Source organism: Eleutherodactylus coqui, chromosome 12 (assembly GCF_035609145.1).
Source record: "Eleutherodactylus coqui strain aEleCoq1 chromosome 12, aEleCoq1.hap1, whole genome shotgun sequence".
Classification (NCBI taxonomy): Eukaryota; Metazoa; Chordata; class Amphibia; order Anura; family Eleutherodactylidae; genus Eleutherodactylus; species Eleutherodactylus coqui.
The window spans coordinates 94,485,786-94,510,771 of NC_089848.1; the positions used below are offsets into that span (position 1 = coordinate 94,485,786).

Sequence of the window (24,986 nt, forward strand, 5' to 3'; positions counted from 1 at the left end):
TGTTTAACCCTGCCGATTCAACAGTCATTAGTGACAGTGGCATCTAAACATTTTTATAGAAAAATAATTTAAAACAAGTTTTCTACCTTAAACTAGGCTTTAAATATAAAAAAACCCCACACAATTGGTAAACTGGTGTCACCACATCTGTAACAACCTGTACTATAAAATATTATGTTATTTATTTAGTATAGTAAAATCTGTTAAACAAAACAGAAAATCTAGGCATTTCTCTTCTGTGTCATTGGAGGACACAGCATAATCTTGGGTAGAGAGTACTGCTATTAGGAGGCGGACTATGAGTGAAGAAAGACTCAGTCCCCCCCCACTAGCTATACCCCTCTCACAGGAATTGAGTTCAATCTGTTTTAGCTTAGCATCCGTAGGAGGCAGACCTCCTGCTCCGCAGGTCTTCTGTCCTTCCCCTCTAGCTGGGAAGCGTGGTTGATCTAACGTCTTTGATTGTCCCTAAGTGTGGAGGGAGAACTGTGCTGTATCAGACACACTTATGGTCCTTTTACGATGCCCGACAGCTGGTCCCAGTGATACTCGCTCTAGTGCTATTAGGCGGGAGCGACTATCGCTGACATCGTTAGCAGCGGTGCGGCCGTGGAGTATTTTTCCCCACTGACCTTCTTTCACAGTCAGCAGACAGTCTGTCAAAAGTAAACGACTGCTGTTTACACTGAACGGACAGCCGTTCAGTCGCTGCATGTGTTTACACGGGACTATTATTGTTCAGGCTCCTGCAGCAATCTGGACGATAATCGTCTCATGTACAAGCGCCATTACTTCCTCCTCCAAGAAGACAACAGGACAGCACTAACCACTCTGTTTCCCTCCAATGATGGGGGTCACCTGAGATTCCTGCCTGCTCCCCCACATCCAGCGATCTTTCACCACTAAGTGACAGTCGCTGAAGCAGTGACCCTGCTGGTGCCCCAGCAGAGCCGAAGGAAAGAGAATAAAGGCAAGCTATGTGCGTTAGGCAAGTATGGTGCCGGTTTTTCCCCAAACACACCCACACTTACACCTTCACCCCCTTCCTGGTAACCCTTCCTTCCGTGGGGTTCCCTCCTTTATACTTTGGGCATCTCACCATTGTAGGTGGTCTGGCTCTTCCCTTTTAACCTCTTTGGGGTACGTGATTCACTTACGGTTTTCCCCCTCCACCAGACCTATTTTCTTGGTGCCTGCTGCACTTTTCTGGCCACCCAACCTTTTCCCAGAGCTTTCCAGTCCCTTGGGTCTCCTTTTGCTCCACAGCTGTAGCCTGTAAGTGCGATCCGGCTGCCAAGCTGTTCAAAATTTTGCAGCCTACCGCAAAGAACAGCACCTTCTCCCACACCTTCTGCAGTCTCACCCGGTTACACTCCTCTCTTCCTGGGCAGGCCCTAGATTTAGGCCTAAGCTTCTCCAGCCTACATAGATGTAGGCGGCACTTCCAGTGCTTCTCCAACCCCCCAAAAAGGTGGACAGGACCTGTCTGGGCTGGATCTAGGGTGGAGTTCGCAGGGCCCTACTTAGGCCTATGAGCATAGAAATGGCAGCTAGAGCACGCATCCCCCACTGCAGCATCAGACCAGATAGGCTATCTGACCCCACTGGTCCACTATATAGATTTTAAAAAAATCACAGCGCACATGTCCATATTATTCCTGGGTATATGCAGCCCATACCAGTCTCTGCCAGCAGAGCATATGGGCTATAATTAGAGATGAGCGAACGTACTCGGTAAGGCCGATTTCGCAATCAAGCACCGCGATTTTCGAGTACTTCACTACTCGGGTGAAAAGTACTCGGGGGCGCTGTGGGTGAGCGGGGGGTTACAGAGGGGAGTGGGGGGGGGGGGGGGGGGAGAGGGAGAGAGAGCTTCCACCTGTTCCGCGCTGCTACCCCCCCCACTCCGCCCCGCCCCACAGCGCCCCCGAGTACTTTTCACCCAAGTAGTGAAGTACTCGAAAATCGCGGTGCTCGATTACGAAATCGGCCTTACCGAGTACGTTCGCTCATCTCTAGCTATAATGTGTACAATGCTATGGGAGCATTGTACGCATATGCCCATGTGAACGAGACCATGGGAGGAGTAATTGTACTGTGAGTCTCCACATTGGACATGACTTTACTGGTATGATAGGCGGTCTCAGTCCTGTATTCCTCCTTTCAGACGAGGAATGAATAACACACACACGGGTGAGTATGACAGTAATGGCAACCATCGTCTGCCTCATTACTTTCTTCTATCAGAGTGACAGCAGTACTGTAAGTCTCTAAAGTGGAACCCAACACAAATTTATGGCAGCAGCGGATACTGATCTAGAACATCCCGAGGTTTTGCTGTGTTCCCCAATGACATGGACTAAAAAACAAGATTTTTGTTACTTTACTATTTTGTTACTCAGAACGTGCTGTGTTTTTTTTCCAGTGCACAGTTTTATTTATTATTATGGTCTGCTTCGATCACCTTTCGGCCCCCTGTCCACGGCAGTGTATTCGGCGGCGGTAAACCGCCGGCGAATCACGCCAACCAACGCTTCCCATCATTGCAATTCTCTGCTCGTGGCGGGCAATTCGCAGCATGCTGCGAATTGCCCCGATTCTCCATGGTCAGCCTATTTATTAGATAGGGATGACCGGCAGAGATTCGCCGGCGGCTCCTGCTCCCGGGCGGCAGAGATCTGTCGCGGGGCTTAGTAATGTCCTCTCTTAGTGTTTACGTACAAACTGGTTTAGCTCAGTGCCTGCAGGGGGAGTATAGCTGGTAGGAAGGACTCTTTCTTTACTCAGTGTCCACCTCCCGACTCACTCTCACTCGTGTGAATGCATCTTAAGGCTAAAATGAGTTATGTCACTTTAAGGTTAAACGTTACATGAGACATACATTTAAAAAAAAAAAAAAACTTGCAGAAAAAAAGTTACATTTTTGGGAGGGTTTTTTTTTCAATTTTTAAGTGAAAGTTAGTGGGCTAGTAGGCCTAGGGTCACACGTGCAGGCTACCACTTTATAAACTGGCTTTGGGGCAGTCAGACATAGCTAAACACATACCCCGCCCCAAGTATAAGACCCAGGTATTAAGCACCAGAAGATGCCTCGGAACCTATGAAAATAGCAGTTGTTTTCCCTCCATTCTCTGCTGCTACTGCCAAGCTATCTACGAGTTCAGTATCCACCCCCCACCCGTGTGGGATATACTAAATTATATGCACCTGCAATGTTGATTTTATATTTTCCATTACATTTTCAGTCGAGATCTTCATTCGATGTCTGCTAAATAGAGATGAGCGAGCGCCCAAATGCTCGGGTCCGCGTTATTTGAGTCGAGCTTTTCGTAAAATTCGAGAGCTTTACTCCAGTAACAAACCCCACTGGCTACAATGGGAGTCTCTCTGGGGCAGGGTCGAGTAACGAGCACCATCGAGTACACCAATACTCGCATGAGCATCAAGCTTGGCAGAGTACGTTCGCTCAACTCTACTGCTAATTAAACAGCTGCAGGACTTTTTTTCTTTGTAATGTGTTGATGGACTCAAAATGGATAATAGATCTTTAGATGAATCCTATTAATTTATATGGATTAAACGTTTATGCTAAAGTCCAATTTAATCTGATTTTATGATGTAGTTTAAAAAAAAACAAAAAATTGTGTGAGATTAGTTCATCATCCGTTTCATAATCGCATCAGTTGTAGACACAAGATATACACTGCACACATTTCCGGTAAGGCCTCTTTTACACAACCGTATGCGGTTTTATGGTCGCATGAATGAAGAATTGCTACAATCAAGTTCAATGAGGAGAGGTGGGACAGGGGTGGAGCTAGGTCCTGGAACTTAGCCCTGCCCCCATCCCGCCTTCTCACTGCAAATAGTGCAGAGGGGGTGGAGAGGAGGCAGAGAGGGGGGCGGGAGCTCAGAGCACTGCTCCCAGCTCTTCCAGCCTCCTCCCCCTGCAAAGAGAGACGCCGTATATTGGCCGGCGTGAATACGCGGCCGATATACGGTCGTCTGAATGCGCCCTAAATTCCAGAAAGTAAAGGAGGGTGATGTCTCATACTGACCATAGACCTTCACTTCAGTGGGACGAGCCTGTAGCACTCAATCGGCCACTATAAATATGGAATTCTGGGATACCAGCACAATCGCACTCGCATGTAGACAATGAAGAAGCTGCGGAGGCCCCATTCAATTAGCTGATCGGTAGCGAACCTGAGCAGCAGAACCCCACCAATTAACTTTAAAAAGTTGTATAACCCCTCTAAACCATTTTAAATATTTTATTAAGAATAAAGTGACTTTTCCTTTTAAATAGACAGAACCAGCTGCAGATGAAAGCCTTCCATACAATATTACTGAGGTTAGTGAAATGGTACGTCTTAATGGGGCAAATGGATTGCGGTAAGGTCATCTGTGTGCGCTCTCAGTGTAGAGTTTAGTAAACTGAGGATGAGTGAAGAATAGAGATGAGCGAGCATACTCGCTAAGGCAAACTACTCGAGCGAGTAGTGCCTTATGGGAGTACCTGCCCGCTCGTCTCTAAAGATTCGGGGAGCTGCGGGGGAGAGTGGAGAGGAACAAGGGGGAGCTCTCACACTCTCTCTCCCCCCCCCCCCGCTCCTCCCTGCTCACTCCCGCAACTCACAGCTCTCCCCCGCCGCCACCCGAATCTTTAGAGACGAGTGGGCAGGTACTCTAATAAGGCACTACTCGCTCGAGTAATTTGCCTTTAGCGAGTACGCTCGCTCATCTCTAGTGAAGAATGTTCCCAGTGTGAACTGTAATATGTTGAGTGAGAGGCGACTGCAGAGTAAAGCCCTTGTCCCAACTGGACCATTAAAGTGGTTCCTGCCCCGTATGAGTCCGTTGATGACGACAGAGATCTGATTTTTGCATAAAACATTTGCCACACTCTGAACAGCAGAGGAGCTTCGCCCCCGTGTGAAGCCGCTGGTGTCTTGTTAATGTTGTTTTGAGTGCAAAGCTTTTCCCGCATTGATGGCAAGTGAATGGCCGCTCCCCCGTGTGGGATCTCTGATGATCCATTAATTTAGACTTGTGTGTAAAACATTTCCCACAAACCAAGCACTGCTCCTCTCCCGTGTGAATTCTCTTGTGTTGAACGAGTTGCGCTTTCTTTATAAAACTTTTACCGCACTCGGAGCATGAAAAAGGTTTCTCGCCTGTGTGGAGGCGCTGGTGTAAAAGGAGTCCAGATTTCTGTGTAAAGTTTTTATCACACTCCAAACAAGAGAAAAGTTTTGCACCTGTGTGAATTTTAGTATGTTCAGAAAGATGCGATTTCTGCGTAAAGTCCTTGTTACAGTAAGAACATGAAAACGGCTTTTCTCCGGTATGAATTCTCTGATGACAACGGAGATAAGATTTTAGCATAAAGCGTTTCCCACACTCTGAACAAGAGAACGGTTTCTCCCCCGTGTGAATGCGCTCGTGCTTCGTAAGTGTTGCTTCCTGTGCAAAACACAGGCCACACCGATGACAAGAAAATGGCCGCTCTCCCGTGTGAGTTCTCTCATGCTGGATGAGTTTGGATTTCTGTGTAAAACACTTCCCACAGAATGAACACTGTTCCTCTCCGGTGTGAATTTTTGTGTGTTGAACAAGTTGTGATTTCCGTACAAAGCACTTCCCGCACTCGGGGCACGAGAAAGGCTTTTCCCCTGTGTGAATACGCGCATGAGCAATGAGTCTTGATCGAAACCTAAAACTTTTACCGCACTCTGAACAAGACAAGGGCTCCTGCGCTGGGCCACTACAGTCGTCGTGATCCACGTTGTCTGCCATCATTGGTTCCCATTTACTGAGGTCAGAAGAAAAATGGTCACTGCTGGTCGGAGACTTTATAGTTGTGCTATTTGAATCATTTAAAGGGTCTTCTATGAAGTCATCCTCTAATTCATGCTTGACGATCAAAACTGGTTGTTCACCTGTTGAGAACAACATATTTAGTAGACAGCCTGCCGCAGATCAAAAACCTTCCATACGATAACACGACGTCACATATGCTAGTCAAATGGTGCATCCTAATTTGCCCAATGTATTTTGACTGGCGTGTGAAATCCTAGTCGAAGTAAGCCCAGCACTTGGCTATGAGCGACAAATGTATTAAGAAATGCAAGTCTCCGGTGGCACTTGTGTACCAGATGAAGACCTACCCCAGGGTCTAGGGTTTGGAGTAGGTTTGATATTATTTACACCAGTTTCAGGCATGGATATAAAAAAAGACCAGCTGCGTGTGGCCACACCCCTAAACATGAACCCCAGCCACTTTTTTTAATTTTTTTCTTTTTTTAAACGTGTACAGTATACAAGCCCCAAAAGGTGCAGTTTTGGCACGTGCAACCTTTGGACGCTTATACGTAAATAGGCCTCATTGTGTGTACTCTATATGGATCTGTGTAAACTGGAGAATGTTCCCAGTGTGAAGATGGGATTTCTTTGTGACCCACTTGTCAAAATAGGAACGTTAAAGTAGCTGCAGCTCTGTACGAGTCCACTATTACTATACAGTCTTATAATCGGCACTTTGAAGACAACCGTAAGGGTGCCTTCACACTTGCAATCGCGATATCGCTGCATTTTTTTTAACCTGAATACCTATAAGACTTTCTAATGTCAAAACTTCTATTGACATTCGCGTTAAAAAATCTGCAGCAATATCGCGAGACACCCTAAGGCTGATGTGGCCCTCAGTGAAAAAGAGTTGGACACCCTTGAGCTTTAGGGTAACTGTTCAGAAGGCCTGGCATAATGGTGCCCAGGATTTGAACACTGTTGCCAGAACAAGTGGCTATTCAGATGCTCCAGCAAGTCAGGTGACTTCCTGTGACGACATCATCAGAAAGGCGGGACAGCGATGCTGGATCCCCGCAGCAGAGGATGGCAAGTACTGCTCTTTTTGTTATTTTAAGACAGTTCGAGCTACAGTAGGAAAGTTGTTTGGTAACCAATACAAACCCTCTAATGACCAGTGAATGGTCCCTCGCTTGTATTGGATCTCGAATCGCCAGTTTAGATTTGTATGCAATAAATTTACTGCAGACCAAATGTTGCTCCTTTCTAGTGTGAATTCTCTTGTGTTGAGCAAGTTGCAATTTCAATATAAAAAACTTCCCACACCCAGGATACAAAAAATGTAAATGAATCTTGGTCAAAACCTAAAACATTTACCGCACTCTGGGTAAGACAATGGCTTTCGTGCTGTGCCGACAAAGTCGTGGCGCTCCATGCAGTCTGCAGACATTCCTGGTTTACTAAGGTCGAATGAAACCGGCTCACTGGTGGTCGGAGACTTTATAGTTGTGGTATCTAAAAGATCTTCTATGATGTCATCTTCTATTTTTACTTTAATTTGATGTGCTGAAGTAAAAAATGGTCGTTCACCTGTCAAAGATAAAATATTTAAGTTAGATGGAGAACAACTTGCTGATCACTGGGGGTCTCATCGCTGAAACCCCCACTAATCCCAAGAACGAAGGTCCCATGTCCTCAGTCCTCACTGTGGGTTTAGTGCACCCCCAGCAGTGGGTCTGGTGCCCCATTTTCAATGCAACGCCAGATAGCTGAGCAGCAAGCGCCCTGGCATTTCCATCAGCCTCCTTGCCATGAATGGAGAGCTGACCACACATGTTCGACTGGTGCTTCATTCATCATTCACAATGCGACAGTGCTACAAATCGCATGTATATGAAGCTCATGCTTTCCTATGAGTTCTACACATTAGCAATGTTTTGTAGCCTGCGACATTGCAAGGGGAAAAAAAACAATCGCTGGTTGCTAAATATTACCACGATTTGCTGTTTTGTAGCCTGTGTGTGTGTCACTTGTTATTTGTATAGTGCCAACTTATTCTGCAAGGCTTTCAGGAAATCTTACTTTGTTGCCTAAAATAAGCCCTAGCTGCAGTAAAAAAAAAAAAAAAAAAATAATACATCACCTAACAGGCGCTGTCAGCTCCCTGCGCGTCTCCCCTGAAGCTTTGGAAGACTTCCTTGAAGTTTTTCCTCAGTGCTTCCTGGATTGAAGATTCAAAATCCCCGCCCCCAGGAAGCGCTTGCTGTGATTGGCTCTCGAGTGCTGCAGCTCAGCTAATCAGAGCCAGCGCTTGATGAACCAATCACAGACATACATTGACTGTAGGCCACTGCTGCAGTTTGAGATGTCTTACAGCCCAACAGACAGTGAAGAGGAGGATGAAGGTGACATGGCTGGGGCACACACAGATTTCTTTATAGATTTCTCTTTTGTAAGGGCTCCTGCTCACTTGCGTTTTTCTTGCGATATCCCTGCATTTGTTTTACGCAATTGTCAATGGGACTTTCTAATGTTAAAAACACATCGCAAGTTTTTGCTTTGCGATTTTTGTGCAATGCGTTTTTAACATTAGAAAGTCCCATTGACAATCGCGTTAAGAAAAACGCAAGTGGGTCTTCACCCTAATGATCAAAAAGAGGAGATTTAGGCCTCATGTCCACAAAGAAGATTGATTTACCAAATTCGCGCGGGTGTACCGCACGTGTGATCCGCACTCATAGGGATGCATTGGACACCTGCAGGTAAGTGAATACCTGCGGATGTCCTTTTCCTGCGGGTTTCCCGCATGGACGGTTCCCGCAGGCTTCTATTGAAGCCTATGGAAGCTGTCCGGATCCGCGGCACACCCGCAGCTAAATTTCTGCTCTGCCGTGGGAGAGCAGGAGTTTAAGAAAAAAAAAAAAGGTGTGCATGGCACATGCGCGCGGGACGCTGCCGGTGTGCCGAGCACATCCGCCGGGGCCAAAGAAAGAAGATCCGACCGCAACGGAGAGCAGATCCGTAGCGTCCAGACAGGTAAGTAATCGTATTTTCGGGCCTTATGTTTGCGGGAAAGGAGGGACCCGCTGTGGGATTCTGTATGGAGAATCCGCGCTGGTCCGAATTTCCTAGTGGACATGAGGCCTAAGAGAGGACGTGCTGGGAGATTTTGTGTGCGCAATTTCTAAGTTTCGTTTTTCTGTAAACAGTAAAACTGGTTGAAGTGTCCGAATGATAGTATATTAATAAGACCTTTATACAAACTCTTCTAATGCTAGTTCTGCATCCACTACAAGTCGCATGAACCGTAGTTACCACTGCTTGGAGACTTTATAGTTGTGGTATTCAAGTCATTCAAAGGCTCTTCTATCAAGTCCTCTTCTATTACATACTTGGGAGTCAAAACTGGTGGTTCGCCTGTTGGAGAATAAAATGTATTTAAGTTCTAGACTAAGTTTGCTTTATTTTGAGCGTGCAATCTACAAACACTTCATTATATAATGCAACCTCCTATTTCTCATCAAAGGCTATGGATACCTATGGGGGGCTTTTTTCCCCCCCTTTTTCTTAAATTGGTATTCCAGGACTATTTAACATTTTTCCTATGACAGACAGGCTGAGTAGTTGATTCCAGCGCCTGCTGTCACTGTGGTCAGCGCAGAAAGCAATAATGCTGACCATAGCGAATCGGCCCGGGTTGGTATTACAGGCACAACTCCCACTGAATATTTTTTTCCAAGTCCCTGTAGGGGACGTGAACTTCAAATCCCAAGAGCTCTCAGGAAGAAATAATGATTATACATTATAGTATATAGAAGTACTGCAGTAGAATATCTATGGCAGACTCAGACACCATTGACTGCCATCTGGTTGCCATGGCAACTCATCAGCCCTCCAGTGTTTCATGTCGGAGGGCTGATGATGTCACAGACGAAGCTCTCTCGCTGTTGACCCTTTAATGCCGCAATCAACATTGAACGCAGCATGTAAGTGGTTAACAGCACGGATCGGTGTTTTCACCAATCCTCGCTGTTGCAGCCGAAGGCCGGCTGTTAGTCACTGTCACCTCCCACTGAAGATGGTGTGGGCTCAGGCTATCCATGATATAAATATACATCATTTCGTAGCAACCTCTTCTCACCCAGGACGTATATATACATCCTCGGGCAGATAGCACTTTGCCCGGGACAACCTTCTGTAAACTCTGTCTGAATGCTTATGAAGGATGGACAGTAATTAAACTTTTTTGCATATAGGAAACGTTTCCTCACCCTGTGCTGAGAGCTGGTGATCATCCATGATGATGTTCTTGTACAGATTTTGTTTACCTATGTAATCCCATTCTTCTATAGAGAAATAGACAGCAACATCCTGACACCTCACAGGCACCTAAAATGTACAAGGATACAGATATATAACAACAACTGTAATCATTGACCAGTATGCAAAACGGAGGGCTTATTGGCTGAGACAGATATACACCTATACCCTGTTCCCCTGAAAATAAGCCCTAGCATGGTTTTAATGGGTTTTTGAGGATGCAGAATGATATTTGAGGATGCTTAAACTACAGTGTTTCCCCGAAAATAAGACAGTATCTTATATTAATTTTTGTTCAAAAAGGTTTAACTTTTTTACATGTATAGCTGCCTGGACACTATTTAAATTGACTTTTTTAATTAACTGTTAGCAGGGCCTAATTTTGGAGTAAGGCTTATATTTCAAGCATCCTCAAAAAGCCTGAAAAATCATTTTGCATCCTCAAAAATTCTGGAAAATCATGCTATGTCTTATATTCAGGGTACGTCTTATTTTCAGAGAAACAGGGTATAAGCCCCACTTCAAAATTAAGCCCTAGTTACGGTTAATAAAAAAGTCAATATAAATAGTGTCCAGGCAGCTATAGATCTAAAAAAGTAAACTCTTTTGGAGCAAAAATATAAGACCCTGTCTTATTTTGGGGGAAACAGGGGTAGTTCTAGTACTTGACAACTGCGCTGTCACAGAGTATCTGCAAGGTGATCCAAGCATGTTCAGACACTGCACCTAAGGCTTTTGCACATAAAGTTATTAAGGTCAGATAGTTACAATATATAAGGAAACGGCTGTCTTATCCTAAATTATTTGTGCCCGTTTACCAAAGGAAACAGTTAGGCAAAAACTCATGTTTTTAAGAGGAACGGCATCTTGCGGTCTGTAATGCCCACCTCTCCCGTCAGCAACTCCACAATCTGGTTGGCGAGCTGCAGAATCTCCTTGTTCCTCTCTTGATTCACAAAGCCAGTGGTTGGTATGGTGTCGGCTTCCTTGGCTGCACCCCTTCCTCCTGACCTAGTGGGGCTGTGGACGGATGTTATATGATCAACATATGTCTTCTTCACTATTGTGTAATCCTGTGAATCAAGAGAGACAAGTGTAACGGACGCAAATGTGCTGGAGGAGATTACCTGACAAAGTAGGGGCCCCAAACTTTATAACCTTGTGAGCAACGTGCAACTTTGATGAATGTTCAACAGTCACACTGATAGAGGACAGGGTGGTATGTTATGTACTAGTGACCACGACGGCAGGCAGCAACAATGGAAGCAACCAAAGTGTCTCCATTGCAGGGTCAACCAATCTTACTGTTAGTAACTATCATCACACCAAAGTCAGGAACAAAGGTGCCCCATAATAGTGTCAGTAAGCCGCGGTGCACTAACAGTGCAGGCTAGCTGCCGTCAATGTACGTGAAAGATTCCCTATCATTTTCCATACACTAGTGCTCCCCAATATTGGTCTGTGACTTTAATCACAGCTCAGCCCCATAGGATCACAGGTTAGGAAACCCAATTGTAAGAAATAAAGACAGTTTCAGTGTGATTGCTTCACTCCAAATATTGCTCACCTCTCCAGTTAGGAGGAACATGATCTCCAAGGTGAGGCGTAAAATCCTGTCAGTCATGTAAATGCTGTCATTATCCATGGAAGTCATTCCGAGAACAGGCAATAGTCCTACTGAGAACTGCTGATCCCGAGGGGATCCCTGTACCTGGGAGAACAAATGAGAGAAGCGTCACAAGCAAGTAACTTATTACTGATGATATTCAGAAGAATGACCTCCAAAGTAAATTTATAAAGACTACGCACATATAACACAAGCTCCATAAAGATTGAACTTGACTTTAAATGTGTTTTTCTCAATGATGGCTAACACTGGAGAAGAGAGAAAGGATTCAAAAAGATATAGACAAACTTGAACGGTGGGTAGCGACTAACAGAATGCATTTCTCTGGGCAAGAAAAATGAAAAAAAAAGCACATACAGAATGGGAGGAATTGGGCTAAGCAGCAGCACATGTGAAAAAGACTTGGGTATACTAATAGATCATAGACTGAACATGAGTCAACAGTGTGATGCAGCAAAAAAGGCAAACACAATTCTGGGATGTATTAAGAGAAGCATAGAGTCTAGATTATGTGAGGTAATTATCCCCGTCTACTCTTACTTAGTCAGACCCCATGTGGAATACTGTGTCCAGTTCTGGGCACCCCAATTTACATTATCATAATGTAGGGAGCTTTCAGTTCACCTGTGCTAGAGGCACGATCAACATCAGTAATGATTATATGTGAATCCTATGGTTTTCACTGATCATGCTGTTGCTACAGTGGAGCAGAAATATTCCAAAATTATATTAATCTAACATGCTGAACCTCAGGGGGATCCTGTACGTGAAACAGAGCCCCTGGAGGTACAGTGACATAGCCTGTATTTTCTACTGCTTCAATTTCCATGGAAATATTACCAGCTGCCAAGTCAGGTACATATTTATCATGGAAGAGAACCCAATGCTTAGATGCAATGATGAATAGCAATGTGAAGTACAAAAACCCATAAGGGAAAAAAGACCCTTAGCATAGGAGATCTTTAAAACTTAATATTTCAAGAATGCAATTGAAAAAGGAAAAATATAGGACCATATAGTCACCAAGGTGTTTCATACCAGCTATTAAGAGTATCAGCCCTGAAAAGGGCAACCCTGGTCCTGAACCTTTCCCTGGTGTGCTCTAAGCTGAAGAAAGGGGGGATGAGAGTAAATAATCGGGAAATATATATTATATATATATATTGCAAAACATATATAACAAGGGTCTTTTTTCATGTGGGTTTTTGCAAGTCAGACACAAAGCTAGGACCCAGAGTCATATGTGCTAACTTGAAACCATTTCCTGAATACTACACTTTTTCTGCCCACATGGGACTTATACCTACATGTGCATGTTGTACTCTGCAGAAAGGGTTGGTTGTACTGCTTGTGTCCATCGTGAGAACAGTAAGTGTACCGACATCCTCCATGACTACATACTGTAGAGAGCTAGCTTTCATAAATTGAGCATTAAAGGTTGTGTTACAGAGGTCAGATTTCCTTTCAGGTGGTTGAGGGTTCTTGTTGGAGTGACATGGCATGGCATTGCCCTTTAGAAGTTTTTTTGTTTGTCTGTATGAATCTGGCGAGAAGTGCTCCGGGCAAATACAGAAAACGTCCGTCTTCCCTTCCAAAACTCTCTTTGCAAAACTCTTGATGTCTCAAAAGTCCTGACCAATCTGGGTGAGCCAACACTTCATTCTCAACAAATCGTTAGGAAACGAAAGTAACGCGATTCCACTTGAAAGGTTCTCGTCTTTGTTTCTGGTGTGATTTGAGCAGCCAGAGACAATGACTTGGGCATGTCTGCAATCTGAAACAGAAAATAATGTTGTGGTGTACAATGTACATGTGGGACCCTATCTATCTATCTTGGGTCTCACATATACATTTGTCACCACCACATCTATTTAAGAGATAGAAGAAACTTAAGTAACGGCCAAATCAAACTTGTACATTACTAAATAAGGAAATGCATGTAATTCATGCGTGGTTAAAGAGGATCGATTATGCCCTTGGGTCAGCATGGCCAGCTGCATAGCTTTCCATCCGTGGCCCCTCTGACCCAATAGCAACTTTTCCTTTGCTTTTTACTCTCCCCCATTGTGCAGTAATGACTCCCATAGCATTAGGCTCCGGACACATTGAATCTGTCAAGTAGGCATTTTCCTCCACTCACTGTCAATGGAATGATGTCAGATTTGACTGACTGAGCTGAGGAGACCGCCCACTTGACAGATCCAGAGCACCGGTGGCTGAATCTAACAGGACTCCCTACAGTGGAACAGGTGAAAATAGAAACAAAAAGAAAGCTGCAATAGCAGGGCCACAGATGTAGAGCTATGCAGCCGGCTCCGCTGACCCGAGAAGTCCTCATTAATACAAGATTTCTGTTAAATCTCTTGAAATAAAACTGGAAATCTACACGTTAATGACATATTGATGACTGTGTTTCAAATTAATTTCAGTGGTGTTCAAAACTGCGCTATGGTTCATATAATTGGAATGAGTGTGGCAGCGGGCAACCTCAGATTGCCACAGAGGCAGCGTTACTGTGCTTCTAAGTGAACAACCTGTTAAGATACTAGGTTAGTTGGGGCGGCAATGGGCCCACCAGGAGCTTCAGGTAGCCTCCCAAACCGCCCATAAAACATGCCACTTGATGGCTCCAATATAATGCACAGATAGGGGTGTGGAATCTCCTCTTCTCTGTAACACACTCAGGAATAGCAGCAGCATGGAGGACATTGTACAGCAGTACTGAGCATTTTTGATGTGACTGCAAGGTACCAATGGGTTCCCATAACAATTAGAAGTGACGAAGGTCTACGTGTCTGTCATGTAACTCAATCCATCAGGCCTTGCCTCCAGCACAGTCTAACAGGCTGCTTTTATAGGCTTACTAGTATGCACTATATAAGTAATGCAGTGTACTATCCTAGTGATCGAACTATCGTATCTTCAAGTCTCCTTGAGGGACTTCAAAAACAGTGTCAAAGTTTAAAGGGGTTGTCCCGCGCCGAAACGGCTTTTTTTTTTCTTTTCAATAGGCCCCCCGTTCGGCGCGAGACAAACACAAGGGATGGGTTAAAAAAAAAAAAAGTTTAGTACTTACCCGAATCCCCGCTCTGCGGCGACTTCTTACTTACCTTACCAAGATGGCCGCCGGGATCTTCACCCACGATGCACCGCGGGTCTTCTCCCATGGTGCACCGTGGGCTCTGTGCGGTCCATTGCCGATTCCAGCCTCCTGATTGGCTGGAATCGGCACACGTGATGGGGCGGAGCCAGAACACCGCTCGTGCCGAGACCAAGAGAAGGGAGAAGACCCTTCTGCGCAAGCGCGTCTAATCGGGAGATTAGACGCTGCAATTAGACGGCACCATGGAGACGAGAACGCTAGCAACGGAACAGGTAAGTGAATAACTTCTGTATGGCTCATAATTAATGCACGATGTATATTACAAAGTGCATTAATAGGGCCATACAGAAGTGCTTACCCCCACTTGCTTTCTCGGGACAACCCCTTTAAGTTAAAGAAAAAATATATAGTTTACAAAAATATACATTTTTTTCCCACAAAACCCTTTCTAAAAAAAATTAAAATAAAAAACAGCATATAATTAGGTATTACCGCATTCGTAAGGACCCATTGAAAACATTGAAAATATTTTGTCATTTACTGCACACGCTGAACCGTAAAGATAAATTTTAAAAACGAATGCCAGAATTGCTATTTTTCTTTTGTTCGCCTCCCAAAAAAATGCAATCCAACAGTCACATGTAACTAAGAATGGTACCAATAAAAACTACAAATCTTCCCTCAAAAAACAAGCCTTCATATAGCTTTGTTGCCAGAAAAATAAAAATGCTATCGTTCTTAAAATCCGGTGATGCAGATTAAATTGTTTTTCTTTAAAAATGTGCTTTTATTATGTAAAGTAGTAAAAAAAATAAATTGATATAAAAACTTGGTATTGAAGTAATTGTGCAGATCCAGATAGAAAAAGTTTTATGTTATTTTTAGCAAATCGTAAATGCTGTAAAAACAAAACCGAAAAATTGCGGAATTTCTAAGAGGGTCCCCGCCCCCCAAAAAAGACACCTAATAATGTGTTGTATACTTTTATATGTACCCCACACCGGTGCCATTAAAAAAAACAAAAAACTGTTCCCCATCCAAAAAAAATTGCTATGTCAACAAGTTATGGTTCTTGCAATGTGATGATGACAACTGCTTGGTCCTTAAAGCAAAAAAATAGGCTTGTCACTAAGGGGTTAACTTCTGAAAGATTGTAGATGTGGCCGCCATGCATCAGACCAGTTTTTTTCAGCACATCCCACAGATAATCGGTTGGACTGAGATCTGGAAATCAGCCCCATCTGGACCCAGCCTTAGTATTAGCAAAAATCCACAAGAAAAGGATGCACAAAAATATTGCATCAACTGTGCATCCAATCATGAACAGCAAGTAATCAGTCCCGAAAAAAAAAACTAAGTACAAGAAAACAATTCTTGCTATATTTCCTGTTGTGGCGGTACTGGGATTGCTGCCATGCTGATAGTTTGGTGCAGGTTTTGCAGGTAGTTCTCCATATTCTGGCTCTGGTGGGTGTAGTATTAGGTGAGATGTGATTAGCAGCACCTGTGGGTAGTTATCAGGGCTATTTAGTTTGGCTGATGCTGGATTGAATCACTGTGGAATCTTCAGTCTAGCTCTGACTGTGGTTTCAGTCAGAGCTTGGTCCTGGTTCTATCATTGGCTTGCTGCATCTCAAAGCGAAGTTTGTGTTTCTTTTCTATTGTGTTTCTTATGTTATTCCCCTATCCCATGTAGGGCTAACTAAAGGGCCGAGGACAGATACGTCCTCGTCAGGGCGAATTGCCTGCGTTTAGGCAGGTCCCCATCCCTGAGGTTATTTCGATAAGGAAAGAGTTCCAGTGATTTAGTTTATAATTGTTTTGACACAGTTTGTTTTTTTGTGCGAGATCTGCAGGTTACAGATACAGTACGTCCTGGGTGGACGTGACAATTCCCTTAGAATTCATATCCGACTGCTTACTTCAAGAAGAAAATCAATGACATCCAGTAGGAAATAACCTCCCAATCCCAGACTAGCCCCGACCCTAGTCTCTTCAGTACTACATCTAGCTCTTGTCTCTGTACTCAGGCCAACGACAGAGGAAGAAGTCCAGATTGCTTTCTTCAGCTCACCCCACCACCTGCACTAGCGACCCTTTTCCGTCACGCCTCCTCTGATCCCTCTCCCCAGTGGTCATCTCCAATCTCATCACTATATTCAACCTCTCTCTGACCTCAGTCATCATCTCCTCTTCATTTAAACATGCTATCATATCCCCACTGCTAAAGAAACCGACCCTTGACTCGACTGATGCTGCCAACTACCGACCCATCTCAAACCTTCCCGTCATCTTTAAACTATTAGAGCGCCTGGTTTACTCCCGCCTTCTAAGCTATCTCTCAGAAAACTCTTCTTAACCCCCTACAGTCAGGCTTTCACTCTGCACTCAACAGAAACCACCCTGATTAAAGCATCAAACGACCTGCTGATGGCTAAATCGAGGGGTGACTACTCCCTACTTGATCCTTCTTGATCTCTCCGCAGCATTCAACACTGTTTACCATAAACTCCTCCGTATGCTTCGCTCCATCGGCCTAAAGGACACTGCTCTCTCCTGGTTCTCCCCCTACCTATCTGACCGCGCTTCCAGTGTCTCCCTTGCTGGCTCTACCTCTCCTCCTCTTACCCTTGCTGTTGAGATCCCCTAGGGATCGCTCCTCGGCCCCCTCCTCTTCTCCATCTACAGCCCCCATTGGATAGACCATCAGAAGATTTGGCTTTCAGTACCATCTGTATGCTGGCTACACCCAGTTATACACCTCTTATTCTCTAACACTATGTCCTCTCTCTGCCTAAAACTGAACTACTGGAGTTCCTGTCCTCTACTAACCAACCTCATCCTGACATCTCCATCTCAGTGTGTGGCACCACCATAACTCCCGGACAGCACACCCGCTGTCTTGTGGTTATATTCGACTGATCTCTTTTACCCCCTACATCCAATCTGTGGCTTGAACATGTCAGCTGCACCTCAAGAATCCCCCCCTTTCTCACTATGGACACGCTAAAACCGCTCACCATTGCCCTCATCCACTCCCGGCTCGATTATTGCAACTCACTTCTGATTGGCCTCCCCCGCACCAGACTCTGCCCCCTACAATTCATCCTGCATGCAGCAGCCAGGCTCATCTTCCTGTCCAGCCGCTACTCGGACGCCTCTGCCCTGTGCCAGTCACTGCACTGGCTGCCCGTTAAATACATTGCATCCCTCATCTCAATCCACCACCCAGCCCGTGCCCTCTGCTAATGAAATTAGATTAAGCACCCCTTTAACTCGAATCTCTTATTCCCACCTTCAAAACTTTTGCAGGGCTGAGCCAGTTCCATGGAACGCGCTACCCCAAACTATCTGGGCAATCCCTGACACACAAAACTTCAGGCATGCTCTAAAAACTCACCTCTTCAGGGAGGCATACCCTCTCTCTCCTAAACCAAACCCCTCCGTGCTCCGCCTGATAACATGCTCCCTGTCCTACTGATTGCAACCCCTGCCAGCTGCAATCAACCGCCCCTTATAGTCATACTAATTCAGCCACTATACAGCTAAACTTGACCATTGTTTATGTGTATAGCACCCCTCCCTCTCCACCCCACCATACCGTGCACACCGCCAGCCCCTTTACCTTCTGTATCACCCCATTACTTGTAGTATGTAAGCTCGTTGGAGCAGGACCTTCACCCCTACCGTTTCCATCACTTGATAACTACATGTAACCGTGGTTTTGTCTCTGTTCCCTCTGTCTTGCAAGCGCTGCGGAATATGTTGCCGCTATATAAATAAAGATTACCTGAACAAATGTACTGCCTCCTTACACTCGGGCTGTAGACGTCTTCCCAGGCGTCACATTTATGAAGACGTAACATAACAGATGACGCTCAGGTGTCTGTGTTATTCTGCGTCTGGTTCTTCTCACCTTCACAGAAAACAAATGGACAAAATGCAGGAAACTATAATAGCAGTAAAATGGCAACACCTGATGATGTTGTAACACATGAATGCATTGCCAATACGATTAAGAGGCCGCGCGTTGTACTGTAAGGGTCTGGAGAAAAAGGAGCTTATTCGTTACAGAAGAACAAACTTTTGATGCCTCTTTGACCACCAGACGTTCTCACATTTCAAAGAAAGTCAAATCAATGTGCCATGCTTGTCCCTGGGGAACCTGGCCATTCGGCTTCTTCATTTTTGCAGACACCTTTAGGCTGCCTGTCCACGGGCGTATTTTCATTGCGTTCCTGCGGCGATAATCCGGCCGCGGGGAACACAGTGAACGCTGTCCATGAGCGGAGAATCATAGCAATTCTCTGCTTGCGGGCGGCATGCCGCAATTCTCCGCGGTGAGCCCATCTGACAGATTGTTCTTCGCTCTGAGCCTGTCAGCTGGCGGCGGAGATCATCGCTACACCCATGGACAGGCAGCCTTACTATGGACGTCATGAAGCACAGGAAGATGACTGGCTGGACGAAAGAAAGGGGAGCCATCAAAGGTTGGTCTTGGAGAGGCATAGACGGCTTAATCTTCAGGCAAAGTAAGGGTGCTTTTTAGACAAAACGATTATTCATAAAATCATTCAAAACGAGCGAAAGTGAATGATAATCATTCACTCTAAATACGAGATGATTACCGAACAAGAATTGTTCATTTTTCGCTCGGCGTTCATTTTATATAGACAAAAAAATAATCATTGGGTTGTTCACTCGTTATGCTTAAGCAGCGCTCGTTCAGTCTTTCACATTCACTAATATGGAAGACTGGAAAATACAGAACGATTTATCTGCCTGTCTGAACAAGCTAGCAGTGACGTCACCCGCTTGTGCAAACTAGAATCAGCTCATCTAAAAAGAGCCTAAATCTGGCCATATGCTTTAGATAGCTGTTGACTTATCTATCCCCAAGGCCCTCCCTATATATATATATATATATATATATATATATATATATATCACACACACGTGCTCAGCTGAGTGTGCATGTGTTCTTAATGGGGAGCAGGGAGAACGCTGCAAACGCCTCTGGTGGAGGCTGATCTTCTCTAAGACCAAATTAATTAGACAAGTTGTTAAGGCCAGCCAATCCTGCCTAATCAGTGGATTTGGCTTACATAAACCTAAGGCCTCTTTCACACGAGCGTATATCGGCCCACCGTTTTCACGGTCGGCCGATATACGCTGTGATCTGATGCATCGGATTCTTTTTTAAAAACATGCTTTAACTTTGAAAACCACATAGCGAATAAACACATTGCCAAAAATGTATGTTTCTTTCCACAGCTGATTATTTTCTACAGCTTGAGGCTGCATTCACACGAACGTATATCGGCTCAGTTTTCACGCTGAGCCGATATATGTCGTCCCCATCTGCAGAGGGGAAGGGGGGAGGATAGAAGAGCCAGGAGCAGGAACTGAGCTCCCGCCCCCTCTCCGCCCTCTGCACTGTTTGCAATGAAAGGAGGCGGGATGGGGGCAGGGCTAAGTTTCGAGAATTAGCCCCGCCCCACCCCGCCTCTCCCCATTGCAAATAGTGCAGAGGGGCGGAGAGGAGGCAGAGGGGGCAGGAGCTCAGTTCCTGCTCCTGGCTCTTCCATCCCCCCCCCCCCCTGCACATGAGGACGACATATATCGGCTCGGCGTGAAAACCGAGCCGATATACGTTTGTGGGAATGCAGCCTGAAGCTGCATCCGTACGGACTACAAAATCATGGCTACAAAACGCGTGGGTGAAGCTCATGGTTTCCAGTGGGTTCTTTCACATCGGCGATGTTTTGTAGTCTGAAAGAACCCATTAGAATCCATGAGCTTCACATACAGTTTGTAGCGATGATTTTGTAGCGCGTGTGAAACAGGCATAAAACCAAGATTTTTAACATCTTGTTTAGGCCGGGCTCACACGAACGAGCCGGATTCTGCATTTGGGAGGCCTGCAGCAGTTTCTTTGTATTGCGGATGATCACGGTGGCTCGCCGTCTGTCATGGATAGTACAGGTTTCCTTTTCCATTGTTTGTATTTCCTGTGCTGTTGCTAAGCGATGAAGTGGGTATCCACAGCTCATATGCAATGTTAGAGGGGTCAGACCCCTCTATTGATCTCAATGGAGGCAGTCTGCGTGGAGTCACCGGCAAATTAGAGCATGCTGCAATTTTTCTTCCGCTCGCAGAATACGCAATTCGTATCAGAGTGTGACTGAAAAATTGAAAAGTCATGCCGTTCAATGCCTGCATTTTGCCATGGATCCACCGTGTGGATGGCAATCGCAGATTCCGCCATTAGAATCTGTTCGCTTGAGACCCCCCTACACCTTAGGCCTCTTTCCCACAAGCGTAATATCGGCCTCTGTTTTCACAGCCGGCTGATATAGGCTACCATCCGATGCATTGGATTCCAATGCATAAGCGCTGTGGAATAAGTTGGCGCTATAAATATATTATTAATCAGATCACATGGCCGTCTTCCCGCGACGTAAACATGCCTGGCTAGGCCAATAAAGCGCTGGGCGCTTTTACGTTGGGCCCAAAAGATAGTCCTGGAACTATCTTTTGGGCTGGAATACGTGGGCCGCTGCATGGGCACCTACGGGAGCCAATGACAGCGGCCGGAGAAGGGAGGTGGGAGGGAGTTTAGCAGCATGACTGCTAAACTCCTTCTATCCCGCCCCTTCGGCTAATTGCAATGGGAGGGGGCAGAGCTATGAGCCGCCCGTCCTGCCTCCTCCCATTGCTGGTTGTGGACAAGGGGCGGAGCCACCTCTATGAGCTTCACATACATGTGTTTTGTAGCGATGATTTTGTAGCCCGTGCGGATGTAGCTTCAAGCTGTAGAAAATAATCAGCTGTGGAAAGGGACATAAAAGTGCAGAATTTTCACATTTTTTTGCAATGTGGTTATTCGCTCTGCGGGTTTCAAAGTTGAAACATTTAAAAAAAAAGCAAGAAAAACCAAATCACAAGACTATTCGGCCTTCCAGATGGTTTGCTCTGGCTAAGGCTGGGCAACACTCTGCTTTAAAAAAAATCTGCGTCTGCGTGGAGGATCCGTGGCAAAGTGCAGGCATGGAAAAGCATGAACTTCCGCTTTGTCGTTCAAACTCGAGGATAACAATCGTGTATTGCAGAAGAAAAATTGCAGCATGTTCCAATTTGCTGCGGATGGCCGCCATTGCAGTCAATGGAGACCGTCAGACCCGCATCCCAAACATAATTACTAGAGATGTGCGAGCATACTCACTAAGGAAATTACTCGAGCGAGTAGTGCCTTTTGCGAGTACCTGCCCCCTTGTCTCAAAAGATTCGGGTGCCGGCGGGGAGGAACGGGGTGGGGGGTTGGGGGAGAGACAGAGATCTCCCCCTCACTCTCTCCCCCCTGCTCACTCCCGCAACTCGCCGCTCTCCCCCACCGGCACCCGAATCTTTAGAGACGAGCGGGCAGGTACTCGCATAAGGCACCACTCGCTCGAGTAATTTGTCTTAGCGAGTATGCTCGCTCATCTCTAATAATTACCATTGCGTATGGGCTGTTTGTACTCGTTCAGTGACGGCGCAAAAAAATACAAACATTAGGGGGGGGAGGGGGGTGGACTGTACTGCGGTCATCTGCATTACAGAAGATTCAGGTGCCCAGGGTCACCGGCGGCTCACAACCAGAATCCACTGCAGAATCCAGTTCGCCCGTCCTAAAAAGGCCATGTTGTGTCTCCAGTGAGAACGCACTGGCCCGTGGCTTAAGGCCCTTTTACATGAAACGATTATGGTTTTAAAAAAAAAAACCAAAACGTTCAACCGAGGGAAAATGATAAATTGGTCATATATACTTCATTAATGTTATGTGGCATATAAATAATCGTTGGCGCGGTCGCTAATCGTTCAGTTTAAATACCGATCATTCAGTCGTTCATAGAGCGAATGTGAAAGACTGACCGATTTCTCGTCTGAACGCGCCAACGTTGTATCTGCCTATATAAGCAGGTTGCCCGAGTGAACTTTGACGTCGTTCGTGTGTCCGAAGATAAGTCATTTGGTGTAAACGGACCCTCAGCTAACAGCGCAGCAGAATAACCTCAAACCTGACAAACAGTCAGGATGATAATTTCACTACAAAATTGCCTTTTGCACTTTGTCTTTTTTTAAATAAAGTTTTATTCAAACAGTCAATGTATTTGCTTGGTGACAAGGATCAGGCAGTCATGTGGTTACCATGGTTACACATGCCGCACTAGGTGGAAACAAATGATTAGGCTTCAAGATAAACTTTATTTAAAAACAGCACAGATAACAACCTGCAGTGCAGAGCACGGAAGTCACCGTGTATATATACAATACCAGGCGGACTGAGGGGAACACGAAGACATCCTGCCACACTGCCGCTCTTGTCCAGCAACCCATCACAGACCGAGCCCGCTGCTGAAACCCGCTTCACTGCTCTCGGCTGCCATGACGTCATCTCCACCAGCCACTGAGGTCTTGGTTGATGACGTCGTTTTTACGCGCCGGAAGTGTTTCTATCACACGTGGTTTTAGTGTTAGACAGGGTTTTGTGTGTGCAGCCCTAGCTGTGGCTTGTATAGGCAGGTCCACGTTATATACATGGGTGACTCCAGCAGATTCCCCTTGATAAGTGGTTAACTCTTTCCTGACATTTTTCCCTTTTTTTTTTTTTGCACTCCTGTATTTTTTGGCTTTTTTTTTAATCAGCTTTTTACAGGGGCGGATTGTTCCCACAACGCCCAGTAGAATTTGCCATCTCTGTGGATTTTGATGCAGAATTGAAAATGACAGAATACAACAAGCAATCCGCATTTAACGTGCGCATGGCAAAATCCGCTGCGTGTTATGGAAATAATTTGCTGCTGTGAAAGATCCAAAATAGCTCTGCAGTCTGTTGATTTCTGCTGTGCTAAAAAAAAACAAACAAAGATCTGAAAGCATTCAGTTTTTTCAAAAATCCATTGAAATCAATGGGGGGAGGGGAGGAGGAATTGATCAGTTTATTTAACCCCTTAGTGACCAAGCCTGTTTGCGCCTTAATGACCAGGCCAAATTTGGCAAATCTGACATGTGTCACTTTAACATGGAAAAACACCAGAAATGTTTTGCATATCCAAGCGATTCTGACATTGTTTTTTCGCCACATGCTGTACTTCATTTAGGCGGAAAAAAAAGACCGATAGAATTTGTTTATTTATTAAAAGCGCCAAAATTGGGAACATTTTGAAAAAAATCGTCATTTTTTCACATTTCCAACTGCAATATCTTAAACATGTGCAAACATAATATAGAAATTTTTGCTAAAATTTATATTTCCACCCGTTTACTTTATTTTGGGCGCACATTGGAAAAACTTTTGTGTTTTTTTTAACCATTTAGGAGACGTACAAATTTAACATTACTTTTTAGCATTTTGAGGAACACTTTGTTTTCCTACACCAAGCCAAGATTGGAAAGGCTCATGAGTGTCAGAATAATAGATACCCCCACAAATGACCCCATTTTAAAAACTACACCCCTTAGTGTATTCACTGAGGGGTGTCATGAGTATCTTGACCCCACAGTTTTTTTTCAGGAATTAATTCAATTTAGAGGAGAAAAAGTAAAATTTCATATTTTTGCAAATCTGTCATTTTAAAGACATATTTTTTTTCCTATAGTTTACATGAAAATGAGGATTTACACCCCAAAATGGATACCCCTGTTTCTCCCGTGTTCAGAAATATACCCATTGTGGCCCTAATATTATATCTGAGTCCACAAAGGGGCCCAACATGAAAGGAGTAGTCAGCATCTTTCAGAACATAAATTTTGCTTGAAGGCGTTTTAGGCCCCATAGCACATTTGTAGAGCTCTTGAGTGGCCAAAACCAAATGACCCCATTTTGAAAACTAGACCCCTTAACGAATTTATCTAGGGGTGTACTGCATATTTTGACCCCAAAATTTTTTTAATGAATTCAAGCCAAGCAAAAGGAAAAAATTGTGATTTTTTGTTTTTTCGACAATTCTGTCATTTTAAAAACAGCTTTTTTTGTACAGCACACATATGAATGAAGACTTGCACCCAAAACTGGATACCACTGTTTGTCCCGTGTTCAAAGACATACCCATTGTGGCCCTAATCTTATGTCTGGATGCACAACGG

The 24,986-nt window shown here is 44.9% G+C and overlaps 1 protein-coding gene across 2 annotated transcripts; it reads right to left on the reverse strand.

Annotated features, from left to right (window-relative positions):
- Positions 1-4,651: 4,651 nt before the first annotated feature.
- Positions 4,652-23,307, reverse strand: LOC136586625 (oocyte zinc finger protein XlCOF22-like). Of its 2 annotated transcripts, XM_066584773.1 has the most exons (9): positions 23,175-23,307; positions 18,649-18,774; positions 13,063-13,529; positions 11,696-11,839; positions 11,016-11,201; positions 10,080-10,197; positions 9,124-9,225; positions 7,186-7,398; positions 4,652-5,942 (listed from the first exon to the last, which is right to left on the reverse strand). In XM_066584773.1, exons 3-9 carry the CDS (start codon positions 13,255-13,257, stop codon positions 4,831-4,833), a joined length of 2,070 nt encoding a protein of 689 aa, XP_066440870.1. In that variant the 5' UTR covers positions 13,258-13,529; positions 18,649-18,774; positions 23,175-23,307; the 3' UTR covers positions 4,652-4,830. The 2 variants fall into 2 exon arrangements, with proteins under 2 accessions (XP_066440870.1, XP_066440871.1); XM_066584774.1 differs by lacking the exon at positions 13,063-13,529.
- Positions 23,308-24,986: the final 1,679 nt, after the last annotated feature.